Here is a 27,305-nt window from a genome sequence, read left to right as displayed (position 1 = left end):
AAATAATCCCAATTCAGATATTAATAAAGCTCATTACTTATTAAAATATACATCTGCTTATCACATAGAAAACATTTAAAACTAGCTTTTTGGTTAGTATATCGTGTCTTACAATCTAGCTGATCTCCTGATGGACTTTCTCAGCCTTAATTTGCTTTTCCCAGTTCCTTCACTTTTCTGTTCTGAAGTTAGCAGGGATTGGGCTTTGGGAACTAATACAACATCAAATGATCCCTCAATATGTTTAAGTAAAGTATGTCAATTACAAACAAGGACAAATATGCAGGTATTTCTCATTACAGATCTTACATATGAAAACATTAGGTTACAGAAGGCATAGCCCTCGAATTTGATATAAAGTATCTCCCCGATCCCACGGTCCAGATGGGTGGGAATTCTTTGTTAGCTCAAGCAGGAGGTTTTAACATGCCTCCTGGGCTCCACCTGCATTGTTCAAGTAGCCTGCTCATGATGTTATACAACCATATAGTAAATTTCACATATAAAGGGACAGTCTAATGTCCCTGACACCTTCACTACAGACAAACACTTATTAAAATACTCTGTGAATAACACTAACCCTCTATGAGAACTTTTTAATATACATTCTTCCAAAGCAGAATAAATAAAAACACTTCCGGACACAGAAGTTATAGCCAGGCTGCAGAATCTTCTTTATTCATCAATGATCCAGCGTTTCAACCGCTGATTGGCTGCTGAAGCCAGTAAAGTACGTCCAATGAAATCAGTGGGAGTATGTCTTGTCACTGACAGCTTTTAGCACCCAATCGGCGGCAGGGAAGTGCTGGAGCTGAAGGAAGGTGAATATATACAGTATAGCACTTACCCGACACAGAATTTCCATCAGTTCTTTCATCAAAATCCCCCCCACTGATTGGCTGCTTAAGCTTGTCAGTCAGCTGCAGGGAAGTGCTCCCATTGAAATCAGTGGGAAGAACGTACACATCTAAAGAGACCCCCGCAAGCAGCCGGCGCTGGAGCTGACTGCATGTGAGTACATCGCGTTCAGGGAGATGCATTCGGCTGAATGCATCTCTTGCAGGGCATTTAGCTAACGAGGTGGGGTAAGGAAAGGGGCAAACGTATTTTGGGGGGTTCCGCAGAATCCCCCCATGCATTTGCAAAACGGACCACACGGAAATTTAAATGGACCCTGGACCTGGATCATATGCATGAAAGCATTCTTTTTTTTTTTTCTTTTTTTTTTTTTTTTAAACATGTATATGACAATGATCGGAGGTGTGAGAATAAGGGTCGGGTATAACCTGGAATTCTCCTCCTTCACAGTCTACTTTTTAAAACTTTTTAAAGCTGTAACCTGTTTCTAACACCGCAGAACCGATTTCCTTCTTATGGCACAATTTGTAGACACTGTGGGAGACACCACTGCTTCATAACGATCTTATTATATAGATGGGTTTTAACACTCGGGATGGCCTGACAAGTTTCTTAATACATGCATAATCTACTTTATCCAAACATCCTGTTATGTTTAGACCTTGTGATCTCGGGTTTAAGGAACGACTAAAGAAATACTTTTGTATTCCTGTTTATCCTGCCTTCAAAAAAATGTCCCCTTTTCTGACCATTTTCAAACCAAAGCAATTAGAATGTGAAATGATTGCAGCAGTAACCTCGGTGGGGTTGATAATGTCTCGTACCGTCTAACAGAACTGGCTTCAAAAGACCTTTTACTGGATGATTTTTGCAATTTAAAGATGTAAGCTTCCAGGCCAAAGAAATGTTCCATAAAAATGAGTAAAACTGATTTATTATCTTCACTGCTACTAGGCTTCATCTCTTTATTAAGTTAAAAGGGAATGAGAAGCAAGCAAAATTAGTATACCGAAAGAAAACTTTTATGTTACAGAAGTTGTTAGTATTGGAATTTAAAGCCGATCTGTCAAGTTTTGCAGTTCTCGTCACTAAATAAACGTATAAATTTAACGTGCTGTTCTTGTAATCTGCATGATGATTTCTCCCCATTTAGTTGTACCTCCCCTGTTATTAAGCCTTTGCGAGGGTGGGGTGGAGAAAACGTTGGGACATAAAATTGGTCGGAAAATGCTGACTATGCCACAGACTCCTTCTTGTTCCAGCCTCTTCCTTGAAGTCAAACATGGCCTTGCTTTTACAGTGTATTTACATATGTTCTCCTGTGTTCAGCTTGGACAGTGAACTTCTCAATCTGTATCTATCATGGGCTGGTTATGATAGCCTAGAGATTGGCTTGAAGACTATCCTCATGGCACCTAATGGTTGGCCAGTCATCACAAATGAAGTTCACAGCCTTGCTGAAGAAACAATGTATATATTTGCTGAAAAGTGCCCTACTATTAATGGCCCTTTAATGTTCCTGATTGTAGGCCCTTCTAATTGTTACATAACTTGCTTCTACTCCCCCCTTAATATTAAGTGGAAGGGTTTTCCACTTTTGGCAGCACCATGAGATTTCTGAGGGAAAAACAAGCCTTCTGGCTTGTCAGGTGTCTGTAGATGAGTGTTTAATAATACCTCTACTACCCCTTTAATTTTAGTGGAAGGGTTTTCCATCACCTTTACCCACCATAACTTCTGTAATGGTATTTCTCCTGCTACCCCAAGCCTCACGTATTACACCAGTATCACAACTTCAGGCTGACGAGTCCCATGAAGGATGAAACAGCTGTCCATGAGCGGTGATCTGGCTACTGCACCTCTTACCCGAGTTTTGTCTAAAGGTTTTCTTGTACAGCGGGCAATTACTTTCAAGGGTTCCATGTATAAAGTGGATATAGAGGCAAAAGGTGATCATTGTTGACCTTATTTGCATGCGCCTACCCAGAATCCCTTGTGGTTGTGGCAGCACCATGAGATTTCTGAGGGAAAAACAAGTCTCCTGGCTTGTCTGGTGTCTGTAGATGAGTGTTTAATAATGCTTCTACTACCCCTTAATTTTAAGTGGAAGGGTTTTCCATCACCTTTACCCACCGTAACTTTTGTAATGTTATATAACTATTGCAACTAGTTCTCAAACAGTGACGCGTGAGCAAATATGTGGCTACGTGGTCCAAGCGTGACAGTTTGCAGACAATAGCTGTAGAATTCGAGTTGAAAAGTTGATTTCACAGAATAGCTGAAATCACACGCTGGGTTACTAAAGATTTTAATTAGTATGCAGACACTTCTTAAAATAATGCTTTTGTTTTACCTCTGTAAGAATTTTAAGCAGTCCTTCAGATCTCTGTACTGTGTGATCTTTTCTTTATTTTGGAAAAAAAAAAACATGTTTTAAAGCCAAAAGGCCCCCATTGAGTTAAGGAACGGTGACAGCATTAACCATACGATCTAGTTTTCTAGTACTGTATGTCTGCCATACCGGTTTATACTGGGGAACAGGGTGCGACCAGCCTGCACCTTCCCTTATGGCTAAAGCCTTGAGGAAGCGCCAGATCTTATTGCGCCCCCAAGAAGTACCATGAGGGGGGACCACTGATGTCTTCAAGGAAAGGTGGAAACTAAAAGGCATCACAAAGCCAAATCTTATGGGATCTGACTCCACTGTGGTGGTGTTAATAAGCCATTTCTGGTTTTAATTGGACATAGTAGTGGTAGTAATAGTAGTAGTACCAGCGCCGTGATTAGGGCTCTTGGTGCATGGGGCAGGGCCGTTTCCAGAAGAGGAAGGGGCCGCAAGAGCACTGCTGCTGGCACTGGCTGATGCTTCTGCCCCCTTGCCCCATGGAAATTACATCCCTGGGTAGTACCATCAGAGTTTTGATTAGTAATTGTAATTGTATTCTATCAACATGAATCAATCGTATAAGCCATGTTGAAGGGCACCAAATGCTTCTTCACTGCCACTGAAGATGGCAGTGGCCATCGGACACCCTGGTCAAAAGCAGTCCATTAATAAGTGTTCAGTTACCACGATAATACAAGATGATACTTTATGAAATTATCTCCAGGACTGGGGCAGAGTACAAGAGGAACGCCAAATGCATCTAATGCCCAGCAAGTGGAATAACGAGAAGTGGGTAAAGAAACCTGCTTCTAAGACTAAGCATGTGTCGGCTATCACTGTGTTATTTACCAGTCACGAAATAAGGTAAACCAGCTCTTGGGTCATTGGTACACATGTGGAATAGCACATCATACATGAATAATCGCAGTGCACGTATTACACGGAGTCTTTCACCACCGCAGCCACAAAACGCAACACCACAGAATAATACGTTTATTTAAAACCCTTTAAACCAGACTGAATATGTTCTCACGCGCTTAACTGTTTTGGTTCAACACCAGACTTACCGCCATATACATATTTTGCAAGAAATAGCCTGATAAAAACCAGAAATAAAACAGGGATACGAGAAATCATGTTGTTTGCACAAAGTATGCTTTAAATATTTATTTGTTTTGCTGGTCCATTAAATCAGCAGCAGGGGAGGTTTTTTTTTTGTACAAATACAGCAGAAAATCAAACATTCGGTTGTAAACTATATTTTAAAAGGTTGCGGAATAATTAGGAAAAAGAGAACGGTAAAAATCTAAAAAGTAAATAAAAATAACTTGTTGAAGCCTCATACTCTCTCAAAGGAGCTTGAAAAAGAGAGAAATGCATTTAATGACGAGATTTTTATTTATAATTGGGGCTTCAGTATTTTGTTTTGATGTTTCTGGTGGTTGATAAAGACCCCTGTGTTTCAAATTTTGTATTTGCGCTAATTGTGTTAATAAAATGCATTATTCATATTCTAAATTCTGAACTCTGTTACAAAAATTGCTATAAATAGGTCAAACACATAAAGAGTCTCAGTAAGACCCTGTCCTCAGGCTTTCTAATGACACCCCTAAAACAAAAGTGTCTTTCTGAGCCCTTATAAATGTTGGTGGGGGTATAATGTTATTGACAATTTACATAAACTAAGTATTCATTTTCACTTTTCCTTATTGTAATGGCTCCACCAGCTCTATAAATAAAATATAAAGTAATATATATATATATATATACACACATACACTACACAAGTTGCAATGTTTCAGATGAGTACTCAGTTGCCTATTTTTCCTTGCTATTTGAGAAACTGATTCTCCTTATCTGGAAGCCATTTAACATTGCCATAAAGCATCAGCTCAGTGTGGTGTTTGGCAGGGAAAGTCATCCAAAAGATCACATGGCTGACAAGAATGGCCGCCTCCAGGTCTGGAGATAATGGAAGTTTTAAAGTTTAATAAAACCAGGGTTTTACTGTACATTACCGTATAACTTGCTTTATTGTATGCTCAGAGAAAAATATATTGTATTCCATTAGACGTCTCCTTTTAATGCCCCTGCTTGTCTTAAGCTCCCCTCCCCAGGGGTGAGATACAGATTCTGTAACATTAACTCAACTGGAGTCAAGTACTGGTCGGTCGACTTATTGTTAACTAGGTTCAGATTATATATGCTACTTAGTTTACATAACATACAGTTTATTTTTATGAGTAGATATTCTTTTCATCTCCCACGTTATCCGTAAAATGGGCAGACTAGATCTGCTGTCTAATTCTGGGTTTTTAAGGCACCATTATTTGTTTTCTTCAATCCTCTTAAACCATACTGTAAAAGTTTGTATTTGTCTTATAACATATTAGTCTTTTTTTCCACCCATGTCTCATAGTGGATAATGTGAAACATGAATGTCAGAAATTTGAAAAGTGTGATATCCGCTGGGAGACGTTTCATTAAAGGAAAACTATCACCTAGAAATGACAAAGGATCAAGTGTATGAAAAGAAATATACCCTGGAAAACATATATATCATTTAAAATGTTCTCGTTTCAGACAAAAACCCATCTGGTGGTAAAATGAATCTCTCACTTTAATTATTGCTCTATATACTCCCTATCCCCTGTTCGTATTGAACTTGCATGCCCTCATCTAAAACATGCATAACTTAAATTTGCCTGCCCTCAAAACATCACACAGATTAATGGTATTCTTTCCCCCATACCTTCCATAACAGCCTATACACACACACAAAACCAACTGCTCCAAGTAAAAAATAACCAACTCCGTTTTCAAGACTCTCAGAGCCTTAAAGATTACTTGGGGAATATGTCCCCCATCTCGATGACAAGGTTGATTTGAAATCCTGTCCTTTCTGTGTGTTGGCAGTGCGTACCCAAGCACAAGCGCTGCATGCCACTGTCAGTGTTTATTTAAATGGCTCTTGCTGTTAATGTAAAGGAACGGCAAAGCCCTATTGATTGATATAAGGCTCTGTAAGGTCCTGCATTGTCTTGTGCAGTTTAGTTACTGATAATATATTTGAATTGTGTTGAAGATTGATGATTTGTTGTTGAATGTAAAGAAGCTGGGGATATTGGAATGTGTTTATGTCCCAAAACAATCAGATAAATGCAAATAGTTTAAAAAAATAAAATAAAATAAATTACTTACCCGTCTTTCTGCCATTAAAACTTTTCATTGGATGATAACACCCGGGACAGGGCTGTATCTAAAATTGAGATGAATTAGCATGGTTTTCTTTTTCATTAGAACTAAATCAACTGTAACCACAAACACTGTGCAATGCAATTTTAACAGAAGATGTTCTGATAAAATTCTCTTTGTAATATTTTATTTTCCATCCCACTAGTAATAAAATTGATTTTTTTTTCCCCATGTTGTTGTTTACTGCTTATGTATGACAGCAGCCTAAATATTTTTAATTTTATGCCAGCACATTTCAGGCAAGATGTTATTGTACTATTTTCTTTTCTCATGATTAAATCTGCATTAAAAGCAAAAAAAACGTAAAATCTTTGAAAGATTCTCATGTTCTAGATTATTCTTTTTTTAAAAAAAAAAATTATTTTATATATTTAAATTGACCTATACTTAAAGCGACATTAGTCATATGATGGCTATGTGCCCCATGCCTCCCTTACATATGCACACACTCACGCTAGCATACATACTGACACTGACACTACAGTTACTCATACTAGCATACACTTACACACTTAACACACACCTTCGCTTACACATACGCATTCATGCTCACACACAAAAACAGAAACACATCCGTGCTAACACACACACATATTCATTCATGCCCAGTCAGATCAGCCCCTTGTGAACAATTTTGGACCGACCCCGGAGGCTCTTCTTTAGCAAAGGTGTCAGGAACAATAAGTACCACTTTTGGCTTTTTGGTACAAGCTGCCATCATATTGGCCTGAATTACTGTAGTCCTAGAGATTTGCTTGAGATGTCAGAGGGGGACAGGGGCCAGCTGCACAGGGTCATGGCCAGCTGCACAGGGTCATGGCCAGCTACATGAAATAGGAAGCAGAAAGGTCTGAAAGTGAATGGGGCCATGAAAGAAGTGAGACATACACCAAGCCCCCAGGAGATCACTGGCAAGGGAAGGGGGGGGTATTTTCCTCTGTGATTTAAACATTTTGACATGCCGCTTGCTGGCATTTCCACGTGCCACTACTTGATGACTTACCCTGACTGAGTCCATTCTTTGCTCTATTCACAGGCTTCCAGTAGTGTTCCTTGTGCTGAAAGTTTTGTGTTGAATATATCGTCTGCCAAATTTGTTTGTGGCCAATGGGTTGGTTTTGTCCCCTGTCTAACTAGTGTCATTCCTTCCCCGAGAGGACTTTTTGGGGCAGATCTGCTGACTTTGCAGGCTCATTCAGTAACATCTCATGAAACCCCAGAAGGTTTATAGGCTTTGTGCCTAACTGAAGATTTTGTCTACTGCAGCTAGCTTACGTCTAGTGATAATTCAGTGGAATCACATGGCCGCCATTTTTTTTAAGTAAATATGGTAGCCTTAATGATATATCAACTAAAATGTTACTTAATTTAAGAAAAAAATTATCAGATAACTTAACATTTTGAAATCTAGGATTAATGTGGCTGCGCACCTGATGTCTGTGTTACATCCTCTCCTGTTAAACATAATATGTAGTCATCCCAGACGACTGGCTGAGAGTGATGGGAGCTGGTGCATTTACTAAACTGTGGTCAGTGATCCACGGACATCGCCGAGTTTGTCTTCAGTCTGGTTATCCTTTGATGCAGCGCCTTTAATGAACAACACGTAAAATAAAGCACAGCGGGAGCCGTGAATTAGTTTCTCGTAGAATACAGTAGCTGTGATATTACCAAACCATTCTTTCTAGGTTCCGTTTGTAAAGACTCATTCTTTGATGGCAGAAAATGACTCTTTTTATCCCAGGAAATAACCTATTTGGGATCTTTGTGCTTTCTTCTTTTGTTTATTCACTTGTATTGTTGATGTGATGCTAAATGAAGAAACGGGAAACGTGGCACACATAGGGAGAGAAAATGATATTGAAACTCTATTAGACACCTTTTTAACATAAAAAAACACGCTTTGAGCTCTATAGAATGCATGTCAATCTGGGCTTTTTAGATGCAGACTTACACATCATCTGATTCTGTGCTCCTCCTAAATAATTTGTTTGCCTTAAGGATATCCATTTAAGTAAATAACATACTTTCAGCTTTGATTAATACGTTTCAATGAGCCTTTGATCTTTGGATTTTAGCTACGACCACTTGCCCTATCGGTTCTCCCCCTTTGAAGTATACTTCCCTCTTATACCCTTTTATAAATTAAAATAATTCTTACTTTTTAGTTCTGCTCTCACGATATCCTGTATAAGGTTTTTGGGTCCTGCGATAGACGAGGCCGGTCGCGCCATACCCGACCGAAATGATGTTTTATGGTTTTATTGCTTTATCTCATACGTGACATTTCCCATTTAAACATGAAATGTAAGCCGTACCTTTTTCTTGTCTGCATGTCCTTATATTTGGATATATGGAGATGACCTAGACCTCAATACATAGAGGAAACCAATAATTGTGCCATAATATGTTTTTTTTGAATCCGTAAATGGTATAACTATGTAACTTGATTTTACCGTAGCCTGGGTTTGCTAGAAGTACAGATGGAATGGTAAAACACCCATGCGTCATTAACTATTCTTTCTGGAAGGTAACAATCCATCAGTACAGATCACATGCACTACTAATGGAGTCTACTCATTGAAATTACATGCTGTGGCATAAACGTTCAACAATATTAGACTAGTCATTTGCTCTCATTTTCGTTTGACTTGTATGTATATATATTTATATCTAGTTATATCTTTTTTTTTCTCTTTTTTTTTTTTTAGCCTGGGTTTGATGAGATCAACCCTGATTGGATGAACTCTGTAGAAAAAAGAAAAAAGATGAAAGGTAAATTAGAATTTAAGTACTCTGCCTTTGCTAGAATAGAGTTCTTGAATCAGTATTGACCCTAGAGAAAATTGGATTCTTTTGAAGGATGTCATCATTTTTTGTCGCACCAGTGTCATACCAGAGTTTTTTTCCCCCCCTTTCTATTAATGTTGTTTCCTTAACATTCTGCTAGCTACAGAAAACCTAATTTTATTAATTGCGTGTCAGAGTCTAGATTTGTTACATTTGCGACTATGCGGGGAACCCGACATTTACAACAATACTTTACCTCCCTCGGCTCCTTTTAAAAAAAATTGAGAAATGAACGTGAAATGGCACACTGAATGATTAAATCATCTCGTTGCGTTAAAAATATCAAGCAGTTATTACAGCTGTGATAGAAAAGTCACAGGATTCACAAACATGATTAAATTAGAATATAATGGAATCAACTGCCCGTTCTTCTGAGACCAGCGAGAATCTGCTCGTTCCCTCTGAGAATCTATCCATTCGCCCTAACACCCAAGAATCTGCATGTACACCCTGAGAATTTACCCATTCTCTCCACTATCCTAACAATCTGCCCACTAACCTTGAGAATTTGCCCCTTCATCCCAGCATCTCGAGGATCGGTGTCTTCATGAGTGTTACTTGCAAGAAGGAAATCAAGTGAATTCTTGTTTACCACTATTGTACATTAAAAAATGTTCCCAAATCCTTTGTTTCTATAGACCGTATTCCTCAACAACCCCACATTCCATAGCTCTGTTACAACAGGCGGAAATCTAAAATGAAAAATAACATTGAATTTGACAGTATACCAATTAAACAATAACTTATGCTTCGACGCACAGGTGCAGGAGAAGACTGCCTGCTTTGGTGATTTTACAGTTTTTTGGGAGGTTGAAAGGGTATAAGACTGAAGCTGACAAACTCTGTGTGGATCACAGGTGCAGACAATTAACTGAATATATATATATATATATATATATATGTATGTCCTGATGAAAGTCAGCAATGACTGAAACGTCGACTTGACTTTGAATAAAATGAAATTGTCAATTTAAAGACCTGGAGTGCTGACCATCTTTTGAAAGTGTTTTATATATATATATATATACTTATATACTTATATATATATATATATATATATATATATATATATATATATATATATATATATATATACTTATCATATAATAGGTAACGGTGGTATTGGGGGTTTCGCATTACCAAGACATTTTGTATGACTCTTTAATCATGCCTAGGTATGTTGTCGATTTAGTAAATCCCTTCTTCGCGTTCCCTGCCCAATTATACACAAGTTATTGCTTGTTTTAAGGCTCTGTAAAACCATCACGTATACCAACTATTCCGAGGGAAAGGGGGGACACCAAGACAAGTGTGCGATCAGCTCCCTAACTTAACTATTAAAGAGAGCAATACTGTAACACTTTAAAGTCTGATCAGCGTTCTCCTTTTACTGTTTGGTTTTCAAAGAAGATTATTATTATTTGTTTTATATAGTGCTTTCGGATTTAGTAGCGCTGTACAAAGGGTAGACAGGACACAATTAATATATAACATAACAACACGACATACAGAAAGAACAGGTGAGGAGGACCCTGCTTACAATTTAGAGGTGAAAGATGAAAGCTTCCAGCTTATAAAGGTTGAAATCTTTTGGAAGCAGAAGCTGCGTGTGGCTTGTTCACGTTCTGCGTTAATTGGTTGTCTACTGACTTCATACGAGTCGGTGCACAAATCCAGCAACTTCCTTCCAGCCCCCCCATTGTTTCTGTTTGATTCAACATACATTTGTCATCTTTTTACATCGTTTTCTGTGATTTTTACGCTGTCGTCTTACTAACTCGTTGGTTTCTGGCGTCTTTCCGCAGATAAAGAATCCTATTATCCGCTGATGGAAATAAATTGGTGGGCGGATAATGCCGTAATTTTGGCTCGCTGCTCCGGCTCTTTGACGGTCTCCTCTGTGAAGACATTAAAGAACTTGCTGGGAAAATCATGTGAATGGTTTGAACCCTCTCCGCAGGTTACAGCGGCTCACGATGGAGGGTTTCTCAGCTTGGAGGTAATTCAAGAATATTTAATAATAAAAGAAAAAGGCAAAGGAAAAAAATTGGAACTGATCGGTTCTATAGTACTCGCAATAGGCCGTGGGTTTGGAGGCCAAAAAGTGACAAAGTGGAAACATGACTTATGAAAACTTAACTAAAAACGCAAATGTATTGAGTTAACATTTTGATTCCTTGCCATTCCCCCATTTAACCATTTCATTGTTGTTGTTACTGTAGCGTGTACAAGGCCCTAATGTATACGTTTTATGTGTAGGAGCACCAGTAATCATACCTATACCCAATTCTTCATTGATTTCTCTTTAAAACCTCCTAAGAAGAAAAGGTATTACGTGAAGTATGATCGAAAAAAGGAAGGATTTACTTTTCTTGAAGTGATCAGTTCTTTATATTATGCCCAAACGTCAGGACTATAGAGGAGTCTAATAACATTCAGTGTTGATCCAAATGGTTCAAAGCCCTGTTGAGAGCATCCCATCTAATATCAACCACCACAAATTACCATTTACAAATCTGATCCTAACGTGTATTGAAACAAAAGAATGGCACTGTTTCTTTTATACATAGCAAGACCCACCTCTCCCCTTTGTGGTCCTCTTTGCCCACCATTAATGAGGCGTTCTGTGTGTTGGTAGGGCTACTCGGCAAATTTCCCTCTTTGTTAAATAAAGCATAAAACTCCTAATAGTTCTTGTTAATATAATTAAGGACACGGGACTTGCCTAGAATGTTATGGAAGAAAAAAAGAACTAATACAAAAATGTAATCAATTATCACTGAAGTAAAGTTAAAGAAAACAATGTTTTGAAGGCACGTCAAAGCTCATCAGACCAAATGTCTTCCTTCCACTTTAAAGATCAGAGTTTTAAGCCCTGATCATCATGTAGGTAGAGGACTTGACTATGGACAGTGATGCACCAGCAGATAAAGTGAGGTTGTAGCCGTTGTTACAAGAGGACCTGTAGCACCAAACACCTGCAAGGCATAATATATGGTCTGCAAAGTCCGGCTACAAAAAATAATAATTTTGAATTGAGACTAACTGTTTCCAGGAGAAATAGAGTGTAGACACAGGTTTTTCTACCATAATGTTTTTGACAGCCGAGATGGAATACCACACACGTTTTCTTACCTTCGTCAAGGATCGGGGACAGATAGCATTTCAAAAGTAATTGTGCCTAACATAGAAGACCTTTCTTCCAGATCATTAATGTTGGATTAGACACATGATTCTTTTTGTGTAGCAGTAGGCGAGCTGTCACTTGTTCACTGAATGATGTATTTACTCGGCTGTACGGAACACAGGCTCCCTGCCTGAAGATGTACAGAAAAAAATTATATGACATCGAGGAAAGAGTAGCAGCATGGAAAAAAATAGAGTTCGGTATGGTAGTTAGTTCCTAGACAAATGTAAAGAAGAAAAGTAAATCTTCTCCTTGCATGTCAAGACCTTTTTGCGTATTTGTGGATGCGCTGGTGTACTTCTTTTATGTCTAATGTGAGGACCACGTGCTATTGTGAATGGATGGGGTACTCTATTAAATAAAGGTATAATATGGTGTAGTAAAATAGGGTTTTTACTTCTGAATGGGGAATGTTCCAAATCAGTTAAAGGAACAGAACTAGCCAGTGATCCACCTGCTGGTCTTTCTTCTGGATCTGCTTCACTCAACATTGCGACTTGAAGCGTCACTAGGCTTTCAGGCTCTTGCCTTGGATAAATCGATAAATACAGAGTAACCTGGGGGCTTTTCAGACCCTGCATTGTCGGTTCAAAATTCATTTTGTGTCCTATTTAACATTTACCAAGTGCAGCCAACGTACCGACCAAGGCGCTCGAGTCTTTCTCCAGCATTGGTTACAGTATAAGCTCCTTGAAATTTAGGCTTTTTATGGTCGTTTATGTTTAATTAAATGTTTTTTTGGCCAGTAAATAATCTAACACCATTATTTTGCTCATCTCCTGCCCGCCAAAAAGTTCTTGCTTTATGTTTCTTGCATACATAGCCTTTTAATGCCACGAGGTTTGTTAAGAGCAATGCCATCGGAATAATATTAATCACTTTCACTATCATTTGGCACAACATAAGAACACAAAATAAACTGTTTAATGATTTTTGTTGTTTTGTTAATTCCAGTACCGTGGAATGAGGCTCGGTTTGATAAAAATATTGTGCCTGAACGCACGCTGTAATTCTACCAATTAATCATTCTTTCTTTGTAAATACTTTCAAAAGTAGTATTTTTTCTTTGTTTTTTTTCCCCCTTGTGTTCTTTTTACGGGAAGCTTGATAAACAATATACTATATCAAGTAAGGGTTAATAAGGTGCGTGTTTAATTATTGGTATTTATGCAATTAGCTATTTTTAGCAACAAAACCAAAAGCTCTTTAAGACATTGTACCCTATTTTGTTTTCAAACACAATTATTTTGGGGCAGGCATAAATAGGTAAAATCAATTTACCATAGGAGGCTCCCTGTTCTATGGTTTACTAAATATTTCAGATTAATAGCTAAAAAAAAATTGAGTTTTGACAATTTCTGTGATCACATTTCTTGCTTTTGACCTTGAGGTGTGAGAAATCTTAGTAACATACCACTTGGTTAATGCGGGATCAGTGTCTCAAAATAGCAAGGCGTTGAAAATTCCAAATTTACAGGAATTCCTAAAATCTTAGAAATTATATTATGCCCGGCAGTATAATTTAGTCTTTATTGATTTATTTAAGGGTTTTTGGAGCTCAGCATTGGTACTTACCTTCTAGACACATCACCATCTAGTGGGGTATTGGATCTCTCTTGGATTTTAATTTTTAAATGGAACTATTCCCCACTTTATTCTTGGTTTTGTTCCCCGGGTTCTGAATGGAACATATATTGTGAATCTGTTATTTCTCTGTGTTGATCTTATGTTTTTCTTTTCTCTTCTACTTGCAGTGCGAAGTAAAGCTGGCTCCCAAAAGATCCCGTTTAGAGAGCCGGTCCGATGAAGACGGAGAGGAAGACTCTGATTGTGATGATGAGATGTCGGCCAAAGCTAGATATTTTGCCTACATAAAACAAGGCCTTTATTTTGTCACAGAAATGGAGCGTTTTGCTCCTCCGCGCAAACGCCCTCGGACTATCACCAAAAACTACAGGCTGGTGAGCTTGCGCTCCACCACCCCTGAGGAACTATATCAAAGGAAGGTCAGTCGCTTTGCTATAAGAGAGAAGTAAATATGGAGAAAGTACTGCAAATGAACCAACTTTCTATGATGGTGGCTTGCTTTTGTTCAGCCCTTATCTGATATGATTGAAATGGTTCTTCTTTCTGTTTAGATGTTTCAAATATCCTAAACACACCTATCATGTATAGCTTGTCTTTTGAAGTTTTTCTGTTTCCACCATACTTCGCTTCCCATCTGAATTAACTCGATTGTCTGAGGACTTTGTTCAAAATGCACCATCGTAAATTTTTTTGAGACTGTTCTTTTTGTTCTCCTTTGTGGATTTGAAATCGTAGTAAATCTTTAGTAGCTTTCAACAATTTCTTTCCAACTTTTCGGAGCTCGTTTTTATGGTTTTTCAGTCTTTAATTAAAGAGAATCAAAGTGGAAATAAGCATTTAGACTTTAGACTGACTAGTTCGTATATATTAACCCATGGCATCAGGTCCGTGTTATAAGATGTTTATCTGCAGTAAATAATGACTTTCTATAATGTCAGTTGACAGAGCAATGATCACTTGATATCAATGTTCATTTGCAGATTGACAACGAAGAGTATGGAGAAGCATTGTCACTGGCGCAAGCCTATGGACTCGATACAGACCTAGTGTATCAAAGGCAGTGGAGAAAGTCTGCAGTCAATGTGGCCACTATACAGGATTACTTGGTAAGAGATTGTTGGGTTGGGATGTTATGACCTCCATAAACTGGACTACATCTGTCTGTAGCTCCGTTTTTAACGGTGCTTCACGAGCCAGAACGGTTAAGGCTTATGGTAGCTGTGCCTGTCCATTCTGTGTTTTGCTCCTTCATGTTCATGCCATGTTCATTTTCGAGCATTCTGGTGCTATTTCTACTCATGCCCTGCCATAGCTGCCTACCTCTGTGCTCAGGCTTATCTCCAAGATGACACCGGTCCTGACCTATTCCTCCTTTATTGGGATTGTCACAGTCTGGTCCTCTCCTACCAGAACAGAGAAGAAGACACGTTAAGTTTTCCATTCACTGTCCATTCCCATGTCTTTTTATCAACGGTGTCATCTGTCAACTGTGAAGTGAACCCTCCCTTTATAATGAACATGTCCATTTACTGATGCCTTGAAAGCTGGGAAAATGTATTCTGTTAATAATATGATTAAACCACAGCAATGTTCCAAACATTTTCATTCACATCGAGCACATCTTCATTTAATCAGTTGTGGTTTTAAACCTGAAAAGAGTTGGTAATCGTATTTCAGTTCATTAACAGTGGCATGGTATTTCATTAGCCATTATATGAGTAATAATATAATCCAAGTGGAGCGTTATCATTTTATTTATTTGGTCATCTGCAAGTCTCTAGCACACTTCATGCGTGATTTACTGTTTAAAAAGTACTTGATGAAGAACAGAACAGTTGAGAAAAACCCCTAAAAATAAATTAAAAAATGTAAAAATCTCTCTAATCAACTTGTGCCCTTTCTGGTAGACATGCAAAAAAAATAGAAAACCTCATTGCTGCCGAGCAACCTATACCAAAAGCAATACTGCAAAGGTTGTGTTAAAAATGATTTTATTTTTTATATTTTTTTCTTCGCTGTATAATTTAGGAGAGGTTGATGGGGAATGGCTTTATTATTTTTTTCAAAAAATACAAAATACAATGTAAAAAAAAAAAAGTTAAATATATGTGTGGCACAATTATTGGCACCTTCTACAAAACTTTGTGCTATCTTCTTTTGCCAAGATAACAGCTCTGAGTCTTCTCCTACAATGCCTGATGAGGTTGGAAAATACATGGCGAGGGATGGCCATGATAGAACCCTGATTTTTTGGTCAATAAAACCATTTTTGTTTCGACTTTTGGATCATTGTCCTGCTGGAAGATCCAACCACTGCACATTTCAAGCTTTCTGGCAGGGGCTGTCAGGTGTTCGTTTAATGTCTGTTGATATTTGATATCCATGTCCATGATGCCATGTGTCCTAACAAAATGTCCAGGTCAGAAAGCCACCACCATATTTAACCATGAGCTAACTAGCTGTGTGCGCCAAGCCCACCTCTGGTGTTTATTGCCAAAAAAGCACTATTTTAGTTTTATCTGACCATAGAAACCAATCCGTTCTTGTAGTGTCTTGCAAACTGAAGACGGCTGAGTTTGTTTTTGGATGAGCGTAGAGGCTTTTTTGCTTGAAAGAGGTTTTGGAGACTCTGCCCCCAAGACGCAACTAACTTCTGCGTTTCTCCAGCTGTGATCCTTGGAGATTTTTTGGCCACTCGAACCATCCTCTCCACCGAGCGTTGAGACATTTCCAGTAGACTGGGACTTGTTAATTATCGCCCTGATGGTGGGAATGGGCCTTTTCAATGCTTTTGCTATTTTCTTATAGCCACATTTCTCTGCATATCGTAGATATATTCCTTGGTCTTGCCCATTGTGATGAATGACTAAAGGAATTTTATGCCCCTGAAACAGGAAGTCATGGATGAACAATTTCCTGTTCCTAGTCAGTAAAAAAGTAAAATATCAATGGGAATATACTTCGAATATATGTATTTAGATAAAACCTGTGTTGTGTTTGTAATTGTTTGATATCCATGGGAACAGAGTATTATTGTGTATTTTTTGAAGAAAAGATCAAAAGGTTAAACAATAAAGAACATTTTTAGTCTTTAAGGCTTTAAAACCATGGGGCTGAAGCCGGCGTTAAGACGTTTCTGTTCTCGAAGTGCTATATTTGGAGCAATTTGCCGTAGCAATCTTTAGGAGCCGGTGAGAAGAATCTGCCGGTTATTTCAAGTTTAACCATATAATTGCCCTGCCTCGAGAACTGTGCGGAACAGGTAGCGCTAGCAGGGAAATGGTGCTAAATATCATTAATCTGCATTTTTCGATAATCACGTTTTTTTAACACTTTTGGTGGAATCGATGAATAGTAATGTTTCACTGTAAAAATAGCGTAGTAATTATGGGAACGAGAGAGTGTTAAATGAAACACAACTGCCCTCTGGTTGCTCGTTCCAAAAAGTGCTGATCAGCAATATCTTGAACAAGTAGAAGTAATGACGTCCTGACATAATCAGAAGTACTAAAGCGTGGTGGTGTTTTTGGTGCAATACACGGAACTGAATACAATTCCAGGCAAATTAACTCTTAAAATGCGTTAAGTTTTGGATTGGCTGCTGTGCTTCTCCTTGGACCTGTTTAGTAGGGAGAGCTGATCCTCAGTGGCGTATTGATGGAGGATCAACGGCCATCAAACATCTTTTCTGCTGCCTTGTTCTCTGTCAAAGCAAATAAACAAAACTTTGTAAAGGTGTCGTCCCACCTACTCAGCTCAATTTAACAGTTTTGTAATGAAATGCACCAGAAACATTCCCAAGCCTTCCCAGAAATAATTATATACAAAAGTTTTTGCTGGGAAAGCTTCATTGTCATATGGCACAGAAGCGGGCAGCCATGGGTTATTTTGCTGAAGATGGTGTAGAATAGGGCCCATAAGAGGCTAGAGAAGTTGGAGGCCTGGGAGACGGTATGTTTTTTAGGAGAACATCCCTTTAGAACCATCCTGTACCAGATATATCGCATAAGATAAACATGTCAGAGGCCCAAGTCTGAAAAGCTAAACCTGGTTAGTAAAGAACTGGACCGTTAATGTGGACAGATTAAATTTTCTTCTTATCACTGCTGAATCCCACCCATGTCATACAATATAGTAATTCAATATAGTATGTCAGTTCAAATTGTTACCTTTTAATATCTATAATATATATATATTTGTAGGTCTCCATGCAGCTGCTTGTATCATGAATACATTGTAATACATCAAATGAAGTCTGGTGGTCATCACAGTGGCTTCAACTCATCAGTAATGTTCACTTAAGCTCTCACATTTGTAATTGAGGGCTCAGGAGAACCAGGTTCCACAAATGGCTTCAATCTCAGGCATATGCTGCCTCAAAGCAGAGTAAAGATGCCTTCTCTGCTACTTTTAGTTGTTCTAATGCTTGCGCTGAGACAAAAATGGATACCTTCTTTCAATGCATGGGTCGGGGTGGGTACAGTGTAGCTGTGTTGGACCAAAGTATTTGGAATGTAGAGTTCCCTCTATAGGTTGGGTGGCTTGTGGTCCAAACCAAATGTGGCAGCTGAAAGCCATGAATATCTCCTCACTTTACCAGATCTCCTCCTGGATCCTGGTCTTTGCTAAGAAAAGTCTGTTTCTGGGGCATTTTTTCTTTTAATAAAATGTATTTTGATTGCACAGACAATTACTTGTTCCTTACTAAACTGCATTCCGCAGATAACAACGCATTATTATATTCAAGCTGTACATGTGCGGCTTTTACAGATAAACTAACACGTTGTAAGCATTAGCATACATTTACGATTTTAATGACAAAATGTTAGAAATCTGTTGTAGACAATACGGCCTGATCCTTCTCCTTAATATCATGTATGTTAATTCCTCCTTTGTGTTCCGTACTTTTAAAATGTAACAACGCCGGGGTAATGTTTTTCTGCTGGTTTGACCTGGTTCAGAATTAATTTCACCAACTATTCTCTGTATAATTATCTTTCTCCCTGTTTAGCACAGGCTAACGATGGCAGCATAATTGGTTTATACAAATTAGCTAGGAAAAAAAGAATAATAGGTTTACAAATTCCATGAATATAAAAGTGATTAGTTCCATCAGGTGGCAAACCTTTGATGTGTTGGGTTACTGCCGAGGCCGTAACAAATGCAAATCATTCTCACCGAGCCATCATTATGGGCATTCTCCAACTGTCTAACGTGGAGGGCCAATGACCAGGTAGAAGCAGCGGCCCCCGAACTTTTTATATTGCCCGTAATGATAAGTACAGTGGGGTCTTTCGTGTAGTATGGGGGCTCTAAAGGGACATTCCCATGAATTTTTCTTTACTAGCATTGGGTTGAAAATACCTTTTCAGAAATATTGCTTTGTTTTCCATTACAAGAACTGTTGTATAATATAATGTTTTCAGGCAGTTGTGTATTAGCCCTTTGTATGTGTTTTTGTTCTATTATCTTGGCTGAATCTGTCAGACAAGCACCCCGACTCCTTAAACTGCCTGTTGGTAAGCAATAGAATGACGTTAACTAGCCAGGGAACTCGGACTAATGAAATGGAACGGCTCAGCCCGCCTGGGTCTTACTGGGCTATTTACACCGTTTTTTTCAGTGATTTGCCCCCCCCCGGGATAAGATTTCTTTGAGGGAAAGCTCAGACCGATCAGCCAATGAGCGGTTAAAGTGATAGGAATCCTGTTGGAGAGAGGTAGCTACGGAAAACTTTGTTGCGGTTTCTGTAGAGTCGCCGTAAAAATGTTTGTCGCTTGTTCAACTTAGGCACCAACTCACTAAATAAATCAAAATCTTTCCCATCTCCGAGAGAGTCTAAGTGTTAACTCAACAGATTTCTTGGCTCGATTTAATATGGGCCTATCACCTGGTAAAAACTGTCTGTGTGATGTGTTAATTAAAAAAAAAAGTTCAATTAAGATTCTTTAACAAGTGGATCTGTCAGTTGGAATGATTTTTGTCTCATTAAAGTCACCTTTTAGAAAACGACCGTTCTTGAGCTGTTCATGAAAGACCTGTTCCCTTAATTAAAAGCGATACCTTTTTAGAATTATTTTAAAATGATTCCATCACAGTTTAAAAAAAAAAAAAAATTAAATAAATCAAAAGTTTGGCACAAAAACGAACTTAAGGGGAAGCTTCAGCCATATTATGCACTTTGAGCGATAATGATAGCCACGTGGTCCCTTTTAGTTGTCGTGTGGTCCCTTTTGCAAATGCAGAATGCCCCTTTCTACTCAAACCCCATGCACATGGACAGAAAGCGACCCCATGATATTAGTGCCGAGAATCAGTGGGCCATAGAGAAGGGCAACTGCAGCTACAGGGCTGCAGCTTGTACCTCAGGTAAGCAGAGTATTAATATGCACTCTTCTTTGGCGAGGCTGTTAGAGACTGTAAACTGTCCCTTTAAGAAACTTCACGTACAATGGGGGTTTATTGACTAAGGAGAGAGTAAGCAGGGGGGTTGTAGTTTTAACTCCCTTACATCCCTATGAAAGGCCAACACTGCCAGGTTTCTCCTGCAAGAAGAGCTGAGCCCTTTAACCGTACATTATCCAGGGCCAGCCAAGCTCTCCCTTTAGCTGAAGCTCACTCGGGTTGGTCCTTCTCAGTGTATAGTAATGGCAAACTCTCCTATTAACTCTTAACCTTTATTGAATTAAAAAATTAAAAATGTTTGATTTTCAAACCAGTGGTATATTTAGTGGACTATTTTATCACCAATTCTACCAATTGTGGCGATCCACACTCCGTGCCTTCTCATTATTTAGGATTTTGGAGCAGTAATAACAATGCCCTGTTTGAATATCTTAATACCGGCAGCTTTTATACCCTACATATCTACGTAAAAACTCGCCGCCTGGTTAAATATAAATTGTTTCATTTATTTTATATTGTTTTAATTCTGTTTCAATGTAATGATTTATTACAGAGCAAGATTAAGAAGAGATCGTGGGTCCTCCACGAATGTTTGGAGCGAGTCCCGGAAAACGTGGACGCGGCCAAGGAGCTGCTGATGTTCGGGCTGAAAGGCACGGACCTCGAGGCTCTCGTCGCTATAGGCAAAGGAGAAGACGGAGGAAGGTCGGTGGTTATTTCACGTGAGCCGCGAGCCAGCCGGCTTCGCCCGCTTTACTCCATCCTATTAATCATGATATTTTAAGCACTCTATGTGCCGGTTCAGTACCATATAACCTCCAGAGAGAAGACACGAGAACTCGTCTCTTGTATTAGCATATCCTTATACAACGGAAATCCTATCCGCTTATTAACGATCTCGAGCCAGAGTGAAGTGCCTTATTCCTTAACATGTTAATGCATGCGCGAGTTCATTTACCAATCTGCAATCTGGCCCCTGTTATAATTATCATGATCTGATGGTTATGGTAATTAGCACGCTCTGCTCAAACGCTGTGTAATAATACACGGTCTCCCGAGCGCTTTTGATTCGGATCGATGCGTTATCGTTACGGTGGGCTCTTTCCCAGGGTCGTCGGAGCGGCAGCGGCGCTGCCCCCTGTTGCTTTTTGATAACCGCTTTAAGTGTGGGTTTAATACATAATATATGCCGCTGCACTTTAGCACAAATAGTCCGGGTGAGGAAGCCAAATGCTCTATCCGTGGCATTGCGTTTCAGAGCAGAGGTGATGCATTTAACCGTTTGACGGCTGAGATACGTCCACATTATTATTATTTTTTTTTTAACTGATTATTGTGTTTTTTAATACAAAAAACAGATACAGAAATGTAGAAACTAAGAATATCCGATAGGTATGACAAAAGACCTTCTGATTGGAAGTTTGAGTTGAAACGCGAAATATGCATTAAGAAGGGCCAGTTTCATGGTTGGGGTCTATTAGCCCTACATAACGCATAGCTATACCTGTGCTGTTTAATATAAAAGAACCTCATTGGCCCTCACTCTATCTAGTGTTTATTCACCAAAGCATGCGTTGATAAATTATTTGACTCCCGATGTTCACCATGCATTATGAAGGCCAACCATTGAGAGACCCCCCCCATTCCAGAAGTCGGGTAGAGGTACTTCTTCTTAACGCATAGTCAAATACCCCTAATAACGTAAATAGAACGCACCTAGTTCTGCACAGACTTTGAGACATTTTTGTTGGAAAAACACACCAAAATTATCCGTTCATAATGCCCAAAGAAGTCAGTTCGCTTTACGTCAACCTACCTGCAAATTAATGTTTTAGTGAATATCTGTATATCTTTCTGTCTCTCTCTTCACATTCAGGGTATGATAAGTGATGAAATGGCAAGAATATACCTTTAAAAAAAAAAAAAAAAAAATTATATATGTAGTTAAAGAAAGAAAGAAAAAAAATAGACTAGAGAACCAAAATATATGTTTTTGGCCCTGTGTAAAAAAACAAAAGTGTTTAAAAAGATAATTTTAAAAAGAAGAAGCGCAAAAAGCTTTATCAGCAGAAACCAAGTCGTTGCCACCAATAAAAATGTCTAATTTAAATATGGTCTTCGGTATAGTTCTCACATAATGTATAATCTTTCTTATTATATATATGTTTAAAGTAATCTCACTATCCTTTTTTTCTTGTTTATTTTTGTTCTTCGTCCACCACCTTAATTTACTTTGCCTTTCAACATTTTTATTTCCTTGTCCGAAGTTTTATTATACAAAAAAGTAATCATAAATAAATAAATAATAAATCTCCAGTCTTTTATCTACACCAGGAAATGAATCAAACCTTCTGCAAGTATACCTCTTGACGCCTCCGTTTGTCGTTTATTTATTAGCACTGGCAGTGCGTGTCCTCGTGTATAAACCGTATATATCTATAAATAAAGCCACGTTCTAATTGTGTGCAAATCGCCTTTACCCGCTTTGTCTTGTGCGGTAGGTTCATTTTACCCGGGGAAGTGGATATCGATGAAATTCCCTACGAGGAGTTTTTGTCCCCGGAGGAAGAAGCTGAAACTAGGGAGGCGAGAGAGAGGCAAAAACGCGAGGAGCTGCTTCAGTTGGTCGATTTTGAAAAGTGAGTAAGGCTTATATTTACTTTTCTGATTTTCCACTTTCCGTATTACTGATATTATTTGGACTCATTTCTCAATCATTTTCATCCAAACATATCTCCTTGCACATAATATGTATCTATATCTATATGGATATATAGATATATATATAATATCTCTCTGTATTTACCTCCAGTCCGCTTCAGTGCAGGCTTGGTGAATGCTTCGGGATGGGGTCCATTCATATCTGATTTTAATTTTTTCCTGTATAATATGTCATGTAAATTAGATATAAATTTGACATTCAGTTCAAACATTTCATTATCTGTAAGTTCTGAATATTTACTTTTATTTACTTTTTTTTTATACAGCTTAACACTGGAACAGAAAGAATTATGCCGGTGTAGACTCAAGTTATTAACGTATCTTGATCGATTGTCAACATACGAGGTGCGTTCATCATCTTCTTCTTTCCGTTTTTGAAGCATTTCTTCCCTTTATCCTGGGAGGCAGATTTCTAAGGTTTCCCTGGCCAGAAGAAAACTAGTGGTTGCGTGGGGTCTTTTGTTAAGACGGTGGTTGCGTAATTGCGTAAGGAGCAGCAACCACCGTCATTACAAAAGACCCCATGCTTGAGAAAATAGCTGGGCCCCGTATCGCTCTGCCTGGTCTGCCGGCTCAGACACCTTCTCGCTTTGCTGTTTGATTGTTGTTTGTAGGGATATCCACAAGGACTTATATAGACCAGCTCTGTTTGCCCTTCGCTCAACAACCTCCAGCAGGCATAAAGCAAGCACGCCATTAAGGCAAAATGGGCACGAGTCATCTGCTAGCCTATACGCATAACAGCTAATAGCCAAAATCCTAATTAAAACATTTCATCAGGGTACTTGTTAGTGTGTAAGTATATTTCCCTTATCTGATTATTTTTAAAGGTGAATAAACTTAAAAACCATTTTGGGGCAATAATCGACCATATCGACAAAGGTTAATAAGCCCCCCCCCAGCTTCCGAGATACGAGTAACTAAGTAGCATTTCCCACCCATGGCACTTTAAAGGGTTAAGCTGCCAGCGCGCCTGCTGAGCGGCTGATGAATGGATTGGAATCATTCATTCATAATCTGCGCCCATTACCGTGTTTTGAAGGAATTTTCAAACATCTGCTTCTTTTGTCCCGAAGGAAATCCTCGGGGGACCTCACGCAGCCGAGGAGCGGTACGATGCCGGATTCTTCAAGAAGTTTAGGAACCAAAATATGGTGCTGTCAGCGAGAACATATGCTCGGGTAACGTTACAAAGTCACCACGACAAAGACCACGTTGATTCCTCTTTAATCGGGGAAGCCTTTCACCTCGATTATCATTTATAATCCGACGCAGTTAGTTAACTTATCGCTAAGGCCCCCGCACGCTTTGAACTGCGTGCCCCCGGATGATGCTGTCAATACTAATTCACTATAAAGTAACCCCTTCTAACCGGGTATTAAGTATTCTGACGCCGGGCAAAGTGACAAATGTGCTTTTCCATCTGCTTTGCCTTTTTTTTTTTCCCTGCAAATTATAAAGGACGTTTATTTAAATGAAGCGTGATAATTAAATTATTCCATAGCCAACAGATTAAGGGATACATATACGAAGAGACCGCCTTAAATAATCTTAATGTTTGTAAATGTCAACAATACATACCGTGTATGTATTATAGTTTTTTTTAAATCAATTTATTTAATAAAATTGTTTTATTTTGGGGGATGGTTCTGCATTGGGACAAACATTGCTCGTGTTGGATATAAATCCTAAGATTCATTTATAACACGGTACGAGGTGTTATACAGAGGGCGGGTGTTTGTACCGTTAATTTATATGCTGACAACAATGCTGGCAGTGCTGACCCTTTTAATGGTTTGTCACAAAATAGGTGGAGTTTATGATGACAATTAGCAGGAAGTTGGTAAAAGTGGAAGTGGGTGGGCAGGGCTTAAGCAGGAAGTTAGGGCTACTTCTAAGCCACACCCCTTGTACCCTTCGCAACATTCTGGGCACATGCCTGTTCTGAGAAATGTGCCTGTGATCAGAATTAATAATATTTACAGTGTGATGGGCTTGTTTCACGCAGAAACGGTCAATTCGTGAAATTCTAGTGCACCGTAAGGGATCTGCCTGTAATCGATCGACATGCTTGTTGTTGTTATTATTATTATCTTTTATTTATATAGCGCTTGATACAAGAGGTATGACAAGATGAGAATTGACAGACTAAGACAAACCGATACATTAGGTGGAGAGAGCTCGGCTCGCAAGCTTACAATCTTGTTGTTAACAGGAAAGTAATGTCCAGGCGCTGGAGATTCTTTTTACCTACCATGGATCCGACCTGCTCCCTCATATCCTGGCTATCCTGTCAAATCTCCCCGAAACAACCTCTCCGCATGAATACGCCGTTCTGCTGCCGGAGGCTTGGTAAGATCATGCCGTGGGGTCAGTGGTTGTATATGCATATATGTGTATATGTGTGTGTTTGTGTATATATATATATATATACCGTATTTGCTCGATTATAAGACGACCCTGATTATAAGACGACCCCCCAAAATCTGAATATTAACTTAGGAAAAAAAGAAAAAGCCTGAATATAAGACGACCCTAAAGGAAAAAAGTTTTACCAGTAAATGTTAATTCATGTAAACTATTTTTTTTAATAAAAGCTATGATTGAGAAAAATATTTTTTTTTTGTTTTTATTTCTTGTATTTTCCAACCTGTCCCCCAGTTACGCACATCTGCCCCCAGGCTTGCCGCACCAATATGGCACTGTGGCCCATGATATGCCTTTTAACCCTCTATATGCCACTGTGCCCCATGGTATGCCTTTTGACCCCCTATGTGCCACTCTGCCTCCAGAAATGCCTTATACCCCTATATCCCATTCTGGCATTTAGGGGGTTAAAATGCATATTATGGGGCAGAGTGGCATATAGGGAGGTATAAGGCATTCCAGGAGGCAGAGTGGCATTAAGGGAGTTAAAAGGCATTATATAGAGCACTCTGCCTCCAGAAATGCCTTATACCCCTATATGCCACTCTGGCACTTAGGGGGTTAAAAGGCATATTATGGGGCAGAGTGGCATATAGGGAGGTATAAGGCATTTCAGGAGGCAGAGTGCACTATTAAATGCCCCCTTAACGCCACTCTGCCTCCTGAAATGCCTTATACCTCCCTATATGCCACTCTGCCCCATAATATGCCTTTTAACCCCCTAAGTGCCAGAGTGGCATATAGGGGTGTAAGGCATTACACACACACACACACACACACACACACACACACACACACACACTTACCGGTGCTTCCAATTTCCTGCTGCATTGCCGGGGCAGCGGGTTGACGTCTCATTCCGCGGCAGCCGGAAGGAGGTGGAGTTGGCAGCGGGGGTTTGTATGCGTCCGTCGCAAATACCTTCCCCGGCTGTCAGAGATCAGGAACTCTGGAACTCTAATCTCTGACAGTCGGGGAAGGTATTTGCGACGGACGCATACAAACCCCCGCTGCCAACTTCACCTCCGGAAGCACCGGTAAGTGTGTGGGGAGGGGGGGGGGGCGACGACAGGAGGATCCAGGTCCCCTGCAGCGGTGCGGGGGATCTGGATCTTAGTCTACTAATCAGACCTCTATCTGAGGTCTGATTAGAAGACGACCCCGATTATAAGACGAGGGGTATTTTTCAGAGCATTTGCTCTGAAAAAAACCTCGTCTTATAATCGAGCAAATACGGTATATATCATATATATTAATGTCCCTCCTCACCTGTTGTTGGCATGCTGTTACTACTTGTTATGTCCTGTCTACCCTTTGTTCAGCGCTGCGGAATCGGATGGCGCTATATAAAACAATATACATACATACACGCACACACACAAGATGCACGATGTGGCTTGCAGATTGATTTGTTAAAATGGTCCCGATTACGTTTGGCCACTGGATTAATAGTTCTATCTGACCCTGTAAGAATGCTGCACACTGAATATTTAATAGTAAAATATATTATTTTAATGGGATCAGGGGCAATAAAAACATACTATGAATATGAATGCTCCCATATCTGCAGGCACCATAAAGTGTGTATACAATAATAATAATGATACATTATTATTATTATTACTGTGA

At 39.2% G+C, this 27,305-nt stretch overlaps 1 protein-coding gene across 1 annotated transcript in view; it reads left to right on the top strand.

The window, feature by feature from the left end:
• The window catches only part of NBAS (NBAS subunit of NRZ tethering complex), a 253,053-nt gene that overhangs the window by 30,370 nt on the left and 195,378 nt on the right, over window positions 1–27,305 (top strand). The window contains exons 13-21 of the mRNA XM_053461340.1: window positions 9,211–9,274; window positions 11,155–11,348; window positions 14,291–14,542; window positions 15,104–15,229; window positions 21,082–21,233; window positions 23,030–23,167; window positions 23,516–23,594; window positions 24,326–24,430; window positions 25,465–25,601. Coding sequence (XP_053317315.1) covers window positions 9,211–9,274; window positions 11,155–11,348; window positions 14,291–14,542; window positions 15,104–15,229; window positions 21,082–21,233; window positions 23,030–23,167; window positions 23,516–23,594; window positions 24,326–24,430; window positions 25,465–25,601 — 1,247 coding nt within the window. The remainder of the gene's footprint in view (window positions 1–9,210; window positions 9,275–11,154; window positions 11,349–14,290; window positions 14,543–15,103; window positions 15,230–21,081; window positions 21,234–23,029; window positions 23,168–23,515; window positions 23,595–24,325; window positions 24,431–25,464; window positions 25,602–27,305) is intronic.

Source organism: Spea bombifrons, chromosome 3 (assembly GCF_027358695.1).
Source record: "Spea bombifrons isolate aSpeBom1 chromosome 3, aSpeBom1.2.pri, whole genome shotgun sequence".
Taxonomy (NCBI): Eukaryota; Metazoa; Chordata; class Amphibia; order Anura; family Pelobatidae; genus Spea; species Spea bombifrons.
The sequence above is the reverse complement of the archived record's forward strand: the minus strand, read 5'-3'. Positions and strand labels throughout refer to the sequence as shown.